The sequence below is a fragment of the Nematostella vectensis genome, chromosome 6 (genome assembly GCF_932526225.1).
Source record: "Nematostella vectensis chromosome 6, jaNemVect1.1, whole genome shotgun sequence".
In the NCBI taxonomy this organism is placed as follows: domain Eukaryota; kingdom Metazoa; phylum Cnidaria; class Anthozoa; order Actiniaria; family Edwardsiidae; genus Nematostella; species Nematostella vectensis.
Window position 1 is genome coordinate 2,580,336 of NC_064039.1, and position 18,479 is coordinate 2,598,814.

An 18,479-nucleotide genomic window follows, 5' to 3' on the forward strand; every position below is an offset into this window, starting at 1 on the left:
AAATTGGAAGGTTAAACAACACTTACTGTGCTATTAATCCCTGCCAAGACTTTGCCGTTGAACTCTACCAGAGAGTAGACAGCACCCTTCACTTCCTTTTCAGCCACTTGAACAAGTTTTCCTGCCAACACAAATTCATTTTGACGACTGAAAAAGGGGAATATAAAGGGAATGTCCTAAACTGTTGTGAAGGGGGGGAGCCCTTAATGTTTGCCCCCCCCCACCCCCACAGGGTATAAATAAACGCTTATCCTCTGGTAAGTGCAAGTCAACATGAACGTTCCCTTAGCTGAGGCACTTACTAACAATACATTAATGTGTTTGATTTACTAAAGGTAAGTGTACATAGGCCACTTGGGGATATAATCTTTTCTTTAAACAACTCTGCTTGGAGAGTGTTGGACAACACATAGCCCCTTTGCGTATGGCATAGTTTTGCACCTATGTGAATGGTTCGGAAACATTAAGAAAATATTGGGGGGGCACAATACAGAAACATTAAGAAAATATTGGGGGGGCACAATACAGAAACATTAAGAAAATATTGGGGGGGGACAATACAGAAACATTAAAAAAATATTGGGGGGGGGCACAATACAGAAACATTAAGAAAATATTGGGGGGGCATGATACAGAAACATTAAGAAAATATTGGGGGGGCACGATACAGTAACATTAAGAAAATATTGGGAGGCACGATACAGAAACATTTAGAAAATATTAGGGGTGCACAATACAGAAACATTAAGAAAATATTGGGGGGGGCACCATACAGAAACATTTAGAAAATATTGGGGGGCACGATACAGAAACATTTAGAAAATATTGGGGGGCACGATACAGAAACATTAAGAAAATATTGGGGGGGCACGATACAGTAACATTTAGAAAATATTGGGAGGCACGATACAGAAACATTTAGAAAATATTGGGGGGGGCACAATACAGAAACATTAAGAAAATATTGGGGGGCACGATACAGAAACATTAAGAAAATATTGGAGGGGGCACAATACAGAAACATTAAGAAAATATTGGGGGGGCACGATACAGAAACATTAAGAAAATATTGGGGGGGCACAATACAGAAACATTAAGAAAATATTGGGGGGCACGATACAGAAACATTAAGAAAATATTGGGGGGCACGATACAGAAACATTAAGAAAATATTGGGAGGCACGATACAGAAACATTTAGAAAATATTGGGGGGCACGATACAGAAACATTTAGAAAATATTGGGGGGCACGATACAGAAACATTTAGAAAATATTGGGGGGCACGATACAGAAACATTTAGAAAATATTAGGGGTGCACAATACAGAAACATTTAGAAAATATTGGGGGGCACGATACAGAAACATTTAGAAAATATTAGGGGTGCACAATACAGAAACATTAAGAAAATATTGGGGGGGGCACGATACAGAAACATTTAGAAAATATTGGGGGGCACGATACAGAAACATTAAGAAAATATTGGGGGGCACGATACAGAAACATTAAGAAAATATTGGGGGGGGGGGGGCACGATACAGAAACATTTAGAAAATATTGGGGGGGCACAATACAGAAACATAAGAAAGTATTGGGGGGGGGGGGGCACAATACAGAAACATTTAGAAAATATTGGGTGGGGGCACGATACAGAAACATTTAGAAAATATTGGGGGGGGGGCACGATACAGAAACATTTAGAAAATATTGGGGGGCACGATACAGAAACATTTAGAAAATATTGGGGGGCACGATACAGAAACATTTAGAAAATATTGGGGGGCACGATACAGAAACATTTAGAAAATATTAGGGGTGCACAATACAGAAACATTAAGAAAATATTGGGGGGGGGCACGATACAGAAACATTTAGAAAATATTGGGGGGCACGATACAGAAACATTAAGAAAATATTGGGGGGCACGATACAGAAACATTAAGAAAATATTGGGGGGGGGGGGGGGGGGGCACGATACAGAAACATTTAGAAAATATTGGGGGGGCACAATACAGAAACATAAGAAAGTATTGGGGGGGGGGGCACAATACAGAAACATTTAGAAAATATTGGGTGGGGGCACGATACAGAAACATTTAGAAAATATTGGGGGGCACGATACAGAAACATTTAGAAAATATTGGGGGGCACGATACAGAAACATTTAGAAAATATTAGGGGTGCACAATACAGAAACATTAAGAAAATATTGGGGGGGGGGCACAATACAGAAACATTTAGAAAATATTGGGGGGCACGATACAGAAACATTAAGAAAATATTGGGGGGCACGATACAGAAACATTTAGAAAATATTAGGGGTGCACAATACAGAAACATTAAGAAAATATTGGGGGGCACGATACAGAAACATTAAGAAAATATTGGGGGGGGGCACGATACAGAAACATTTAGAAAATATTGGGGGGCACAATACAGAAACATTAAGAAAATATTGGAGGGGGCACAATACAGAAACATTAAGAAAATATTGGGGGGGGGCACGATACAGAAACATTAAGAAAATATTGGGGGGCACGATACAGAAACATTAAGAAAGTATTGGGGGGGGCACAATACAGAAACATTTAGAAAATATTGGGGGGGGGGCACGATACAGAAACATTAAGAAAATATTGGGGGCACGATACAGAAACATTAAGAAAATATTGGGGGGCACGATACAGAAACATTTAGAAAATATTAGGGGTGCACAATACAGAAACATTAAGAAAATATTGGGGGGCACAATACAGAAACATTAAGAAAATATTGGGGGGGGGGGGGCACGATACAGAAACATTTAGAAAATATTGGGGGGGCACAATACAGAAACATAAGAAAGTATTGGGGGGGGCACAATACAGAAACATTTAGAAAATATTGGGGGGGGGCACGATACAGAAACATTAAGAAAATATTGGGGGGCACAATACAGAAACTTCAAGAAAATATTGGAGGGGGCACAATACAGAAACATTAAGAAAATATTGGGGGGCACGATACAGAAACATTAAGAAAATATTGGGGGGCACGATACAGAAACATTAAGAAAATATTGGGGGGGGGCACGATACAGAAACATTTAGAAAATATTGGGGGGCACGATACAGAAACATTTAGAAAATATTGGGGGGCACGATACAGAAACATTAAGAAAATATTTTGATACTGTTTTCCACTAGATGACTAAAATGAAAGTCAAAAAATGTATTTAAACCCAAGATTTCTGAAAATACCCGCGAATTTGTCATTTTTGGAACTTTATAGGTGATAGCCAACTTTAACCGGAAGTAGTCGATAATAAAACCTGGGACGTTTATTTCACCCTGCGCCTTCTAGCAAAAGACACCAATTTTATTGCAGTTGTAGGTTGAAATAACCTTTATAAGATAAGCTATGGAGATAAATTCGGCTTTTATCACCGACTAATATAGTTTATTGTCGCCATTTTGCACTGGAGATTAAATTTGTCATTTTTGAAAGCACAAGAGATTGCACATCTTGTCTACAAATAAAAGAATCATAAAATCCATTTGATACTTTTAAGTTGTAAAAAAGGCAAAACTGATTAGGTTCCTGCTATTAATTTTACCTTTTTTTAAAACCGGAAGTAGTTTCCAAACCTGTTTCTGTACACTAATAATACCAGCTTAATGCATATACAAATAAGCAATGAGGCATTTTTTTTTTTAATTGAGTCGCACAATTGATAAATGACAGTTGTATTTTGCATTTAAGAGTGCACCAATTCAATATAAAGAAAATGTTTTCCTGCTATGTGAGCCTCAGCATTTTGTTAAAAATTAGTGAAATCTCAGGCTGGACGTTCTTAAGAGTGTGGTTCATATACGTCGGTCTAACGTTATTACAAACTCCGATGAGAATTGTTATCTTCATTTAATACAGTTCAGATATCTTACAGCTTTACCGTTATACGATTCAGTGGAGCTGCAAAGGGCTGAACATTTCATGCTGGCTTGGGTGCAAGTGCAGCGTGCTGGGCAGCCTATCTTGCATCAAATAGCTCTTGGTTCCTCATCTATATAGTTCTTGGCTTATTGGCACGCTTTGACAACTGTTTTCCATTCCGCTAAAAAAACGTAAGGACTGAGGCAAAGCTGCCTTCGTCGGTAGAATGACATCAAATGCTTTTCCTTTCTTCACGGAGAGCTGCATTCTTCCCTTGTCTACTTCCGACTCTCTGTACTTGTTCGGTCGTATAGAAGCAGCGGAAAGCGCTCAAGTGTTGCCAAACATTCTGTCTTTTATCTCGACTGGCCTGAAGGCTAGCTGTCGAAAAGCATCTGTGGCTTCGGGGAATACAGCAAGTACTGTCTTTTCTCCCTACCCGCACAACAGGATACAGTATCACGCCTGTAAATGCGTGAAATTCTACCAGTATTTATTTGGAGTGATACTCCTTTGACTGTTCTGTAGAATAAGGAAGAAAGGCAAGGAGAGTGATAAGCGCGCTTCTGAGGCCGCCAGATTAACGGTTCGTACAGTTAGAAACTGTTCATCTTGTAACACTTGCACTTATTCATGTATGCGGTCGTTTAGAGACGTTGAAGTCAATAGGTAGAGCGGCCCGCTCCCGTGGTTCTTGGTATCCCCACCAGGCTTGTCACATAAGCAGTTGCTTTTGTCTACTCTTTCTTTTCTCTTGGTCCAGATATTAAGCGTGTATATTTGGTATACTTGGGCTGGCTTACATGTGTCTTATTTCATTTGACGACTTTCAAAAATAGTGAGTATCGACGCGTGATTTTCACCTCCAGATTAAATTATCGGCCATTTTGATATCCCAAGATAATCCGTGACTAAATCAGATTTTCTTTTGGCTCCATAGCCTATCTTGTAAACTTAACTACTCCTGAAACAAGATTTTGTTTATTTTTTTGAAAGGCGCAAAGTGAAACAAGCGTGCCAGTATTATACTTGACTACTTAAGGTTCAATGTCGCTGTCATCGTAAAAGTTACAAAAATGAAATATTTGTGTGCATTCTTTGAATTATATTTTATTCGTCTATAAGTTAAACTTTCTTAAAATGTGCAAGTTTATTTATTTATTTGGAAAAAGTTAGTTTACCTCCGGTTCACAATGGCGGCCAAATCAATATCCATTATTAATAAAAAATTAAAGCCGAACTGAGCTTGGCTCTATAGCCTATCTTATAAGGGGTATTAAAAACTATCACTATGCTAAAATTGGTAACTTTAGCAAAAAGTGCGCAATTCAATGTAAAATCTGCACATATCCGCCGAAGTAAATATGGCTCACATGATGAGCCTAGAATGGCTGGTAGGGAGACTTATCTCGAACATGTCTACATCCAAACAGTGTGGCACATACCTTCAGAGAGGTGGAAGAGCAGAAGTCTGCCTGCTTTAGGCTCTGGCTCCTCTGGGAAGACATATGCAGTGCCGACACAGTAGTAGGTGTGGGGGTCATCGGACAAGGTACAGGACATTAGACTGGTGGCTTGCTCATTGTCATGCAATTGATGAGCATGGGTCACTGAAACATTGAACAAACCAAAGGCATTAATCAACATGGGCGCTTGACAGGTGGCAGAAAGACGAAAAGCCCAAGTAGAAGCTTATCTGTTTTTACATGGAGATCTTACTTTGTCATTGAAATATAACAAGTAAATAATTTATTATGTACACAATGCTTACTTTGTCATTGAAATATAACAAGTAAATGATTCATTATGTACACAATGCTATAGACAGAATGAACAAATAAGTCACTAGCTGACAAACAAAAAATGGCAGAAGTCAAAAGTTACAGAACTCAAGAAAATCTTGAGCTAAACAAGCCCTAAGCTACAGTACATATGTAAGGACAACCCCATCACCTCTTCATAACACCTTATGCATGGGGCATTCCTTTAGGGAAAAATTTAAGATGGTATGGTTGAAGGGGGTTAAGCCATGCATTCTTTTTTTGTGATATGTACTTTACCTTCAAAAGTGTGCTGATCAATAATTAGCAGGCTGCCGATTTCCATCTCATCACCAAAGGTGATACCGTCAGGAGCGGAGGATGACGCAGAGCCAGAAACACCAGTACCCACAGAAGAGGACACGTTGTGTGCTGTGGTGCTAGCACTGGGATGTAAAGGTACTGTGCCAGAGGTCCCAGGCTCACTGATCTCAATGCGTACAGAGATGACACCAAAAGTCTGTGTTGCCTCCTGATAGGCTATCCGTCTTGGTGACTCCCCAAGGGGAACTGTTCTGATATGGAGTTTTTGGATTTCGTCTATTGTGCCAATCGTAAGGGAGCCATCGTTTGCCAGAGCAAGACTGAAAAGGAAAAGATATTGTAACATGCCCTAAAAAATAAAATTGGAATAATCTGGATTTTTGTGGTGAAAATTGGGTGACCTACAGTACCTGTCAGGATAGCCTTGTGAGTTTAAAGGGCACATAAAATTCACTTCCTAGAAAAACAAAAAACAACAAAAGGTTTTTTTTTGTATCAACTTCTGATTCCAAACGTTCTAAGTTTTCTGTATGAACTGATGCACGGACATAAAACAGTTTTAAAAATCTTGTACCATAATGGTCTCCATGGTACCTTAAGGTTGACATTTGAGAACACCAATTTATGATTACTGGAGTAGATGACAGTTGGTCTGTCTGAGCAGGCGAACACGTTCACAGTAGACAGGGATTTGAAAGTGCGCAACATAGTGGGCTGTGTACCCAGGGTTACTTTTTTGCACTCTGCAAGGGCTCCTGCAAACACCAAGCGCACAAGACACAAATTAAAACCATGAACAGAAACATGTTGCACTCTTATCATTTATTATTCTATAATCTAATACCTTATTACACTTAATTTTTGCGACGTCAAAATTTCGCGATTTTGAGATGGCGATATTTCGCGACACTTTATTTTCGTGATTTTCCTATTTTCGTAAAAACCAGATCACTTTATTTTCGCGATTTCGTGATTTTGGGGTAATAAAATCAAGCACATGTAATCATCAAAACTGTGGAAACAATTAGTAAAAAAGATGCGTGGGCTAAATTTAGTTTCATAAAAATCTATAAAAAATCTATAAATACAATTTCAACTCAACCCCCTTACGGTACTATTTGTACATTAGATGACTAAACAGACAAGGTGTTTCCATAAAGCTTATTAAACGGTTAATATTCTCTCAAAGCTTCTTGTGTACTCACTTAATTTTTGCGAATCCTTATTTTCGCGACACTTAATTTTCGTGTCACTTTTTTCACAAATCTTTTAAAATCGCGAAATTCACGAAACTTTTTAAATCGCGAAATTAAAGTGACGCGAAAATTAAGTGTAATAAGGTATATACCATGTATACCATATCTTCTATACTTTATCAAACAATAATATTTTGAACAAAATCACGAGCTATGTGCTACTGCAAATAACAAGTCACACATAGAGGGAGAAGGTCCAGTAAATGGAAAAATGGACCTGGCTAAAAGTACCTGACAGACATGCGAATGTTTGAAAAAGGCTTGTTGATAAAATGTTTATTCTCATTTTCCAGAAAAGGATCCAAAGTTCAAAGTCTTAGGTTCTCCTCAAAACCTGGACTGACTGGAGCCCAAATTTTCTAAATTATGCACAGGAACCAATTCCCAAAATTTAGAAAAGCGTGAAAGGTAGTGCATACTGTACATACCTGTCATAGGATCCATTGTAAAGTAGAAGAGAGTGCCATCACCCAACGCACAGAGAAGATAGTGTATCCCTTCGAATGCTGTCTTGAGTATTGACCGAGGAATAATCTCTGTTGTATAAGAATGCAGTAATAGTAAATTAGTCTCATGGAATGTCTAGAACTGAGGTTGCTCTGACTGTAGTTCTTTTGTTTTGCATTCTTGAGAAACATGTATTACTTGAAGGATTGAAGAAAAATAACTAATAACTGTGTTGCATAAATTTGAGATGAAGTACTGTATAGTAATAAAGGTTTTTCAGGAGAGTTAAAATCAGCATTCTCTTTGGACTGGAATTTTAGAAGGAATATTTTTAGAAGCTTAATGAAATACAAAATTTATCTTGCAAGATGTTTTTTTTTTTAGTATTTGTGGCCCACCGTGGGCATGGTACCCTCCTTGATCCTGGAATTGTTGCATTTATTTGATTTTGCGCAAGTTACTTAGTGGCCATAAACACACCTCCTCCCAGCATTTGCACGTGAAGCTGGTTCAGCTTGGGCAGCTGAAGCACTCTAACTGAGATGTCAGTCCATAAACCAACGGCAACCATGTCTGCCCTGGACTTTCCTTCAACTACGATACGGAAGAGACATTTAATTGATAGAAATTGTCAATGAAAATCACCATGTATATTATCTAACAAATGTAAAGAGACCCAATAAAATGTCTACCTGTAGGGGTGATGTCCAGACACGCAACCTCATACTCTAATGTCACTTGGCTACGAAACAAAACAAATCATTTGTATGTATGTAGAGATGAATGCAGGATTTTCTGCAAGTAATCTTGAGCAAACGTTATGCAAGTTTGAAGACAGCAAACTTTAGCATACAAGATCCATTTCCATTCTTTTATTTGACACCAACCATGCTATGTACTGTATACTACGGAAGCCCATGAGGGCCACTCAAGGTTTTTGTTAACAACATCTCACCTTTCGGTCACGACTTTGAACTATTTGCGTCACGACAAAGCACTATTTGATTATCCCTTAAAACATTGCAGGTTTAGTTCACAATATCGCACTTTGTGTCTCAAAACATAGCACTTTGTGTCTTAAAAAACTCATCATTTTGCCTTTGCTTAAAACATTTCAGTATATCGTTCACGAAATTCAACTTTGTGCTTATAACATAGCACTATTTGTCTATTGCATAAAATATTTGACTTTGTGCTTTATAACATGGGACTTTGTGTCTTAAAAAATCTCGCGATTTGTCGAATGCGCAAATTATTTCAGGTTTTGTCTGTACATTAAATATCTAACTTTGTGCTTCATAACATGGTACTTGCGTCTTAAAAAATCTTGCGATTTGCCAAATGCGCAAATCATTTCAGGTTTTGTCTATTGCATAAAATATTTAACTTTGTGCTTTATAACATGGTACTTTGTGTCTTAAAAAATATGCGATTTGCCGAATGGCCAAATAATTTCAGTTTTTGTCTATGCATAAAATATTTAACTTGTGCTTTAGAACTTCATTTTACAAATTTGAAGAGAATTATCAAATAACTGGATTCTATACGAATGACCTGTGAGCACCCTACAAGGACTAAAAACTAAACGTCAGGATAGGCCGAGAAAAAGAAGCCTTAGCGATACGGGATCAAAGGCTGAACTGGTTGGGTGCTCGCTCGAGCTTTATTCAGTGTTCTACAGATGCAGGTACCTCTATCTCGCCTTGCGGGACTAAGGCCCCAATGATAACTCTACATCGGAAGCCTCTCCTCCAAACGATAAATCACGGCATTTGACTTTGTTTATAACTTAGGCGGCTCATCGCATTAATGCTAATAATATCTAACTTTTTTGACAATTATTTACAGCATTCCATAATATCTTAGGCAACGACTCGCAATGGGTCGCAATGCTGAACTTTTTACTTTGTCTTATCAACAATGCTATTTATTTCACTTTATGGCTTATAATCTTGATTTAATATTTATATTTACTTATATATCTCAATTTAAGCTCAGGATTTCGCAATTACGTTTCTAGTCTATTCGCAAAGCATGCTGGTCTATGTAGAAAAAAACTCACTTTTTGCAAACGCACTTTGTGCTTCACGAGATTGCACTTTTTGCGTTACGACATTGGGCTTTTTGCACAACGACATGTGACTATTTGTCACACATGATTGGATGTTTGGGCTTGAGTCATGGCACATTATGCAAATCGCCAACAACATCTGACTCTTGGCGTCACGACATGAGACAATTTGCTTCTAAACATCGCACATTATATCTCATAATATGGCACTTTTTCGCTTATAACATCGCAATTTTTGCGTGTATGACTTAGAATATAGCTTTTAACATTGCACTTTTAACATTTCTTGGATCTGTAATCTGCCAGTCGTTATTTTTTTCCCGTCTTCGCTTCAGGATTCCTGTGGATATCCGCGCAACAGCAGATAACAACTGGGTACGAGTCTGTTCATATTCCACTCCGCGTTCACGGCAGGGTATAAAAATGTGATGACCTCTCAACTTGCAAAACAGCGTGACAGCCCTGACAGCCCCGGCTAGACATTTGAATTTGAATATTAACCTTTACCGATAACGGTAAATACCGCAAAGTCTCACAACTCATCGTAATATCGACAAAAAAGTGATAAACTGAGACAGAAGGAAATTCATGGCGAGATTTCCCACCTCCAGATAAGAATAAAATAAAGATGAAATGAACTTTGAAATGTTATTAAATTCGTGTTGTGTTGTTGTTGGGAATTTGGTAGTTTTTCGTTTATTCCCCCAAATTTGATCTTTGCAAAGCGCTCTCTGTACTTCAGCTAACTTAGATTTCTTCAGCTCTTTCTGGGCGATCGTGTGGCGGTTAGGCCGTACGTGATTGGTAGTGGGGACCGAAAGTATGCGAATTAATTAAAGGTGGTCACACTTGGGCTTCTCTCGCTGTAAATAAGGTATGATTCCTGCCATAAACTGTTAGATATATTTATATATATTTTAAATGTCAGCCAGCAAATTCACCAAAACTTTGTGGTTTTCCATTGTCCTCTTTGCCATTGACATAGATATAACTTATTGATGATTGATTTTGTTTTTTGTTTATGGCTATTTTATAAGTAGAGCATGGTTATCATGACAAATATTAAAGAGAATGTGTACTTTTTCAAGCATGCTACTGTTTGCTTAAGGTTCTACCTGATTTGTCTGAGTTCTCCTGGCATGATCTCAATGTAATAGAGCTCACTTCCAACAGCAGCTACCACCTGCTCCGTGTTACAGCTAGCAACGCTAATATTCTTTGCTGAAGGGTGCTTCCACTCACTGACAAGCTGTCGAGTTTCGCAGTTTACCAGTCGCACAGATGCAGCTGTCACCTGGTGGCACGTACAGTAGGCAGGTTATATCAAACAGAAAACAGGTACTGTGACAAAGCTAAGAGACCATCTGTGAATTTTCAAGTGGGTATATTTAAAGTCTATTTGAAGGTGTCTCATTAATCTACAGTTTAGTTGATTCGTGTTAGTTCAGTATTTCAGGGTCCAGTGTTACAGTACCTAGGGTAGAGACCTTAAAGTATCGCCCTACTATCACCCAGCTACAAGGAATACTTGTAGTTGTGCACTTAGAGCAAAACATGTCTAGAAAATCTAAATAATTAGTTCAGCAGTCCAGTAGCTGCATTTGTTTACGAAGAGAAGAGACACAACTAAGACTACATATACTACAATATCTGAATTTATTACTTTAGGATCCCAGTAGCTGTATCTACTGTAGTTGTTTATTAGCAGCCCTTTTCATGTTGTCACCATGCTTATAAGGCTGTATTGTGTGCTGAGCTTCTCACCTGAATCAATTGAGCTCCTGTCACGTTGCCGCTGTAGTATGTCTGCTGATCATCACTGAACCCTGGAATCTCCGTCTCTTCAACTTCCTCCCCACTTAGAGACAGCACTCTAGGGAAAAAACAGTTTAGTTATTGCTCCCATTTGTTCCAGGTATCAGGTATAGCTTGATCATCTAAAAGCAACCTACTGTGTATTGTACATAATACTCGCCTGCTCTGACCAACAAATGAAAGGACCAGTGTGTCATCATACTCCTGTTGTGTTTTTCTCAGCTTGAGGGCCCATATCCCTGAAGACATACACTTTTTTTCAGTATTAAGCAATTTGCATTTCTCTTTTGATTATCACCCTCCTCGGATACAGATTACATTCATTTAAATGCAAAACAAGAGGGCTGGTGGTATCATTACATATCGAGTAGAGGGTGCTTATTCTCCCTAAAGAGACCCCATTGACAAAATCAGGGCAAGAATCTGTACTGTTAAATGTGAATAATATATTTTGGCAAAAAAAAAAACTTGAAAACCATTATTTATTTTCTTCTTCACATTTTTGTCTTTTGAAATCTCAAATTTACATCAAATGTGTTTCATGTGTGTGTACTCATTAGCCATTCCAACCCTAACCAGGCCTTCAACTATCTTTTGCATCGGCATATAATTCCAGGAGCCCTAGCCCTGAAATATGGTCTTACCCATGATTCCTGCCAGGTCTATTGTCGCATGCTCATGAATGCCAATCCCATTCCTGATGATGCGAAGAGAGCCTTCTTTCTTTGCCCCAGAGCAAGTCACTAGCTATATATAGAACATAAATACCATTAAGCAGCAAAGAATCCAACAAATGTATCATTGACAAAGGGGGTATGTATGTCTTGGATGCATGAATTTCCATCAAAAATAACTTCTCCAAATTCAAAACTTCTGCGCCAATTTGTCATAAGTTCTTTTTAAACAAACTTATTTTACAAGTTACGATGATGATGATCATGATGGTGGTGTAGATAATTATAAAAATGACATTTATAATGATGGTGGTTTTGAGCAGGTGTTGGTTTATTGCTCCCTTATACGATCTGAAATAAATTACGCATCTCAGTGGTGTTTGCTAACATGCCACAATACCTTGAGAACTATCTTGAGGCTACTTAAAAAGGAGAATTGAGAGTTATTTATCTGAATGTTTTCTGATTAGAAGCAGCTACTGTACTGTAAGAATAAAGAGAGACACCCATTACAACATGCAGAGATCAGCAGGTGACCTATTCCATCACAAACCTACGAACACAGACGGTTTTGGAAATTTTGTTTGCTGTAAATATGCATGTGAATTATAATTTATGTTGTCGCACGGCTTCATGCTGACCGTGCCTGTAATTCAGGGAACCTGCAAGTGGCACAACATATTATTATTATTATTATTACTGTATGCATATAGCAGCAGTCATAAGTATGATGGTTACACTGGTGGTAACAGTGATGATCGCAACTTACCTGCCCTTGACCTTGTCTTTCAAGGTCCACCACAACCATGTCAACAATGGGGCCAAGATTAGTAAAGGTTTCCATGACCTGGACATAGGACCCATCTGCATCTGGCTCTGTGCTAAGCTGGTAATACAGTCACAGAAAATAATTTAATAAGGAGCTGGTGATACAGTCACAGAAAATAATTTAATAAGGAGCTGGTGATACAGTCACAGAAAATAGTTTAATAAGGAGCCAGTGATTCAGTCACACAAAAGAGTTTTATGAAGAGATGGTGATACTGACACAAAAACAAGTTTAATGAAGCTGGTTATCAGGCACATGAAATATTTTAATGCAAAGTTTGTGATACAGTTACAGAAAATATGTAGTTTAATAAGAAGCTGGTGATACACTCACACATAGTTAAGAAAAAAGTCATACAAAAAAGTGTAGTCTTTACATACAGCAGTGACAACCCTTCATTGTATACATTGTATTAATTGTATACTAACCTTTGCTAGCTGTGAATCTCCTAACATTGATCCAATAAACACTACACCATTATCCAAATACACAAGGCAATGTGCAATAGATGTCTGTTGAGAGGTGAGGCAGACATAGTAATCAGTTTATTACATTTGCTGATGGGAGATGAAAGAGTGCCATGTTTGCTTGTAAAATATTGTTTAACAAACCAAAACATAAACTTCATATCTATGCAATATATATATATATATATATATGTTACTTACCAGCGGGGAGGTCTGTATCAGGAAATACTGTGACCGAGGTCTTGAAAATACTGCCCGAGGCCGAATGTATTCAGTATTTTACGATACGGACCGACCCTTAGCTAGAAAATAACATATTTATTTTTTTCCTCAATAGATTTTCCAATAGATTTTTTTTAAACGGGCTTATGGGTGCACGAGGCGAGGTTTCGCTTCTGACTTTCGTCGATGTTTGTGAAGATTTTGTTTGCTCATGATTATTTAATAAACTCCATTTTGTATTTCCACACAACGCTTTTAATCCTCCAGAAATACAGAACCCCCAAAGAAGACATTCTCTGCAGTTTTGACCAACAATTTTGTAAAATAATTTAGTCCAAATTGATACGTCGTTCTCAACTCGAATTCATCGTTGAAATGTCTTCTTTTACTTTAAATCCTCCACAGACAATAAGATATATTCACTAAAGAACTTCTCTAATGAATGTGTATACGTTAAGCTGATTATGCAGGTAAATTAATAGAGTAATTTGTCATTTTTCTTCATACGAAGAGACGATTTGCTGCCATTTTTTTATTTCAAATAAACTTTCAGCAAACTTTTAATTCTCGTGTGGGTTGCAAAATCTTTATAGCAGGAAATTGTCACAACACGGAGTTTGAAGCTGATTTTCCGTAAAGTTATTGATTCTAGATAAAATGACAAATAAAATGCTGTTTTAGTGTGAAGATCTTTAACCTCTAGAGTAATAATCCAGTTTTCTATGGCCATTTTACAAATCAACTCACTATTTCGAGCTTCGGAGGTGAGCGGTCCGGTATCGCGGGGTCCAGATCGTAGGATACCGGACCTCACAAGAGCCAATCAGAGCGCGCGATTTGATGGATACCGGACCCCCCAAAAAATAAACACACATATTTACTTTGTTTACCCAAAATAACATATAGGAAAAACAAACTTCAATAAATTTATTTACTGACTGAGTGTGCAAAGCTGTCTCTCTTACACCATAAAACAATATAAAAAAATATCAAGTCCATAAGTTTCCTATATGGCCCAAGCAAACAAAGACAACAAAATATTAACATACATTTATCAAAAAAGTGTGCCGTGTTGAGATACTAAATTATGCAATTCAACAATTCCATAGATTGACTTACCTCTCCTAACATTTCCAACTTGAGATCTTTAACTTCATATGTGCCATCAATCAGCTCTTGTCGCTCAAGCAACAACATGTAAAGTCGTCCATTCATATCCCCAAGCAAATAGCGGGAACCATTGGTATCTATCTTCCCATGACAAGTCAAGCTACTTTGCTAAAAAACAATAAATGAAAGTGTGGTTTGATTAATACCCAACTGAGATGATTCAGAGTTATAAGCAGCTAATCTATTAAAAAGTGTATGGGGACGTTTTCTTAGCGCTCAGAGAAAAGGGGTTTCACAAAAACGCTTTACTCGTCCCCTTTCAGAACAGCCAATTCCGAGCGACGAACAAGCAACCATTGCCTGGGCTACCTGTGCTCCTTCCCAGCCCGGTCAAGCGTAACTAATCGTCCAACGGCGACGGTCAAGGATGCTTGTGGCTACTTTCTCGTTTTAAAATACGGCTAGCAGCCAGGGAAAATAGTTTAGCTCGGATGTTCTGCCACATATCGAATGTAAGTGTACCCTGGCATAGGTCTGCGAGATAAAAATATTTTGTTTGTTGTTTTTTCCTCTCGAATTTCAATGGTATTTGAGTGCTACCGAAAATGGCGCCTCCAACCTTGTTTTCTTTTCTTAGTAGGGGGAGAGAAGAATTCCGTTAAGAAAACTCCCCCAAATCGTGTATTACACATGAATTTGACACCAACAAGGCATCTTCTTAGTTTTAAGGCAATTTTATTGACAACATTTCACAAAAAAACGCTTTACTCGTCCCCTCTCAGAACAGCCGAATTCCGAGCTACGAACAAGCAACCATTGCCTGGGCTACCTGTGTTTGATGCAATCAGAACAATCACGTGAAAACCAGACAAAATGCTAGAACTACAACTAAGAACATAAATCTGTCGAGTATAAAAATAAGTGGCCGGTATTTTTAGTACTTATTTTCCACACAGTAACAAAAACTCATTTAGTTTCGAGGATGTACAGTAATCTAAAGATCTACGCATACTGTACCTTCAATGCTGGGGGAGCAATTGCATGATAATTGCTTCCTTTGTGATATGTGATTGACTCCTGCCCAATGATAAGTGCCCCGCCCAGGGGGTTAGGTACTGCTATGACGCGGCAGGCTTCAACCTCCACGTTGTCCTGTTTCCATGGACCCTTAGCAAACTCATGGTCTCTGAGGTTGATCTCATATGTTTTCACATGACGACCATGAGGATCCTGTGAAAGACAAACTATGACTCAGATACTGCATATTCATTCTTATAATATGGCTATAATATTACACACACTGATTGGCTGATTTAGCAACCAATATTTTTCAATCACTCGGAATGATGGGCTTTCTTTTTGGATATTCGAACCAGTAAATTTTGTTAGCTTTTAGTGTAGCACAAAAATCTCACACTAGTCGCAAAATAAATAGTAACACTAAAACCTTAGCTGAGTTATACTAAAACCTTAGATCAATTATACTAAAACCTTAGCTGAGTTATACTAAAACCTTAGCTGAGTTATATTAAAACCTTAGATGAATTATACTAAAACCTTAGATGAATTATACTAAAACCTTAGCTGAGTTATATTCAAAACCTTAGATGAATTATACTAATACCTTAGCTGAGTTATACTAAAATTTTACTACCCAGACAAAGAAGTAAATATGGGGAAATTAACGCAATAAAACATGTTCTGCAGGTGCAGAACACAGAGAAAATCAACTCAATGGCAGTTTTAAAAGAATAGCACAAACATACTGTAAATGAATAAATAACAAAGGATTTTCTTAGATGAATTTGATTTTGACATACAAATCAACAAATTATCAACTGCAATTCAATATTTGCTGTTCCCACTGACAATATATTTAATTTTTTTGAAAAATTGTACAGTAGGTGTATGTGATTTGCACAAATTTGCTAATCATTGGGAAAAACTGTTACTGTTGTACTTTGGACCAAACCACTGTACATTTCAGTTCTAAGATTACCTGGTATATGAATACTATTGTAGGATTAGCACATCCATAAAGAAATTGTATATCAACAACATGTAGTTCTTCCAACCTGCCGTGCAAGACGAACATTAGAAACACTCACAGAGCTTGGCTTTTGAAGAGGCAAGAATTTGAATAAGAATGTTTTTTTTCAAACTTGTAGAATCAAATTACGTTTATGATAAACATTACAGTCATGAGGATCAAGCACTTTCTTTCTGTACCGGTAGAAATCACATACTATACAGCATTGTATGGTTTTACTAATTAGCATGTGCCGAATATACAGTAACTGTTTTCAAGCATGTCAACATACAGTAATAGACTGCATGTCAATCTCACTAAAAGTAACCTGATGTTGAAGGCTTTCAGTTCTTTGTCTGAGTCCAGTTCAAGAGGAATGACTTTGAACAAGCCATCATACAGTCGCAGGCCAATTACACGGCAGCTTGGGTCAATTATTCCAATTTGGCCAGTGTCAGATGGTCGGCCGATGCGGTCCTAGTATGGACACAGAGATAGTAAGATAGTAGTATAATACAAAAACGAAAGACAGTATTACACAAATTGCATGCTTCAACTATCATACAATATTTTATAACATAAATTGCATAATACCATATGTGCACTATAACAAGTCTTTAACTAATTTCATAATTCAATGTCAAAATAAAGTTTTTGCAACATGGCCTTAACTGAAGTTTTTTTTTACTGGCAGAAAAACCACACTTGATGGGCCACACAGACATGATCCTGAGCCCCCCAATCAAACCAGATCCTGCTTTGTGATTTGTCTTGCATTACACAAGCCCCTCTACTACCAAAATAGACTATGAGGCCCATAGCACTCAATCCCCCACAATTCTATAACACTGGAATTATTTGTAGCCTTAGTTGTACTACAGAGTTTGTTGTTAATTTTTACTCACCTGTACATCACCACAGGCCCTAGTCACAATATCCCCTGTCTCTTTTCTGTACCCAAGAATACAGACTCTGTACTTTGCCGTTAGAATGAAGAGAAGATCTTGGGGCTCATTCTACGACAATGCAATATCAGCTCACTACACTTGACAGAGACATGGCTATGGTTTAGACATAATAAGGCAGATACCTCGAAAATGGTAATGCACCAAAACTATTCGAGCTACAAATATTTTAGCATACTTTATATGCATTTTCCTCCTCACTGAGGTCTTACCGGGGGACGAAACAGCTCCATTACGCCAACACTGCCATATAACCCAACATCTAGCATGGGCCTCAGTCCCTCGGGAGTGACAAGATGAATTTCGAGCCGTGTGTTTTTGGCTATGACAAGATTCAAATCATCTGGCCCGGTAAAATTTCCAACCACTGCTGCATTAACCGCGGTGGGCTTCTGTGCAGTGACAACATAGTTGTGTGTCATGTTTGGTGATGTAGTCTTGCACCACGTTTATCTGGATATATGTGAGGTATTTTTGGCGAGATTCAAATTCAAGATGGTGGCACGTGCAGTGTTTATCCCGCGAAAAGTCCAAGTTGAGCCCACACTGTGGTCAGAGGAAATTTGGACCTCCTCGTACCACAGCACCCCCAACACAT

General features: G+C 38.0%; 1 protein-coding gene across 1 annotated transcript in view; it reads right to left on the reverse strand.

The window, feature by feature from the left end:
* The window catches only part of LOC5514579 (DNA damage-binding protein 1), a 30,973-nt gene extending 12,546 nt beyond the window's left edge, over positions 1 to 18,427 (reverse strand). The window contains exons 1-20 of the mRNA XM_048729028.1: positions 18,094 to 18,427; positions 17,822 to 17,932; positions 17,245 to 17,393; positions 16,887 to 16,962; positions 15,905 to 16,117; positions 14,897 to 15,055; positions 13,517 to 13,600; positions 13,029 to 13,145; positions 12,230 to 12,332; positions 11,746 to 11,824; positions 11,535 to 11,643; positions 10,886 to 11,064; positions 8,392 to 8,441; positions 8,180 to 8,293; positions 7,681 to 7,788; positions 6,591 to 6,751; positions 6,407 to 6,453; positions 5,973 to 6,316; positions 5,358 to 5,522; positions 27 to 121 (exon numbers count right to left, since the gene is read on the reverse strand). Of these exons, the coding sequence (XP_048584985.1) occupies positions 27 to 121; positions 5,358 to 5,522; positions 5,973 to 6,316; positions 6,407 to 6,453; positions 6,591 to 6,751; positions 7,681 to 7,788; positions 8,180 to 8,293; positions 8,392 to 8,441; positions 10,886 to 11,064; positions 11,535 to 11,643; positions 11,746 to 11,824; positions 12,230 to 12,332; positions 13,029 to 13,145; positions 13,517 to 13,600; positions 14,897 to 15,055; positions 15,905 to 16,117; positions 16,887 to 16,962; positions 17,245 to 17,393; positions 17,822 to 17,932; positions 18,094 to 18,303 (2,673 nt within the window). The 5' untranslated portion in view covers positions 18,304 to 18,427. The remainder of the gene's footprint in view (positions 1 to 26; positions 122 to 5,357; positions 5,523 to 5,972; positions 6,317 to 6,406; positions 6,454 to 6,590; positions 6,752 to 7,680; positions 7,789 to 8,179; positions 8,294 to 8,391; positions 8,442 to 10,885; positions 11,065 to 11,534; positions 11,644 to 11,745; positions 11,825 to 12,229; positions 12,333 to 13,028; positions 13,146 to 13,516; positions 13,601 to 14,896; positions 15,056 to 15,904; positions 16,118 to 16,886; positions 16,963 to 17,244; positions 17,394 to 17,821; positions 17,933 to 18,093) is intronic.
* Between the last annotated feature and the right edge of the window lie 52 nt (positions 18,428 to 18,479).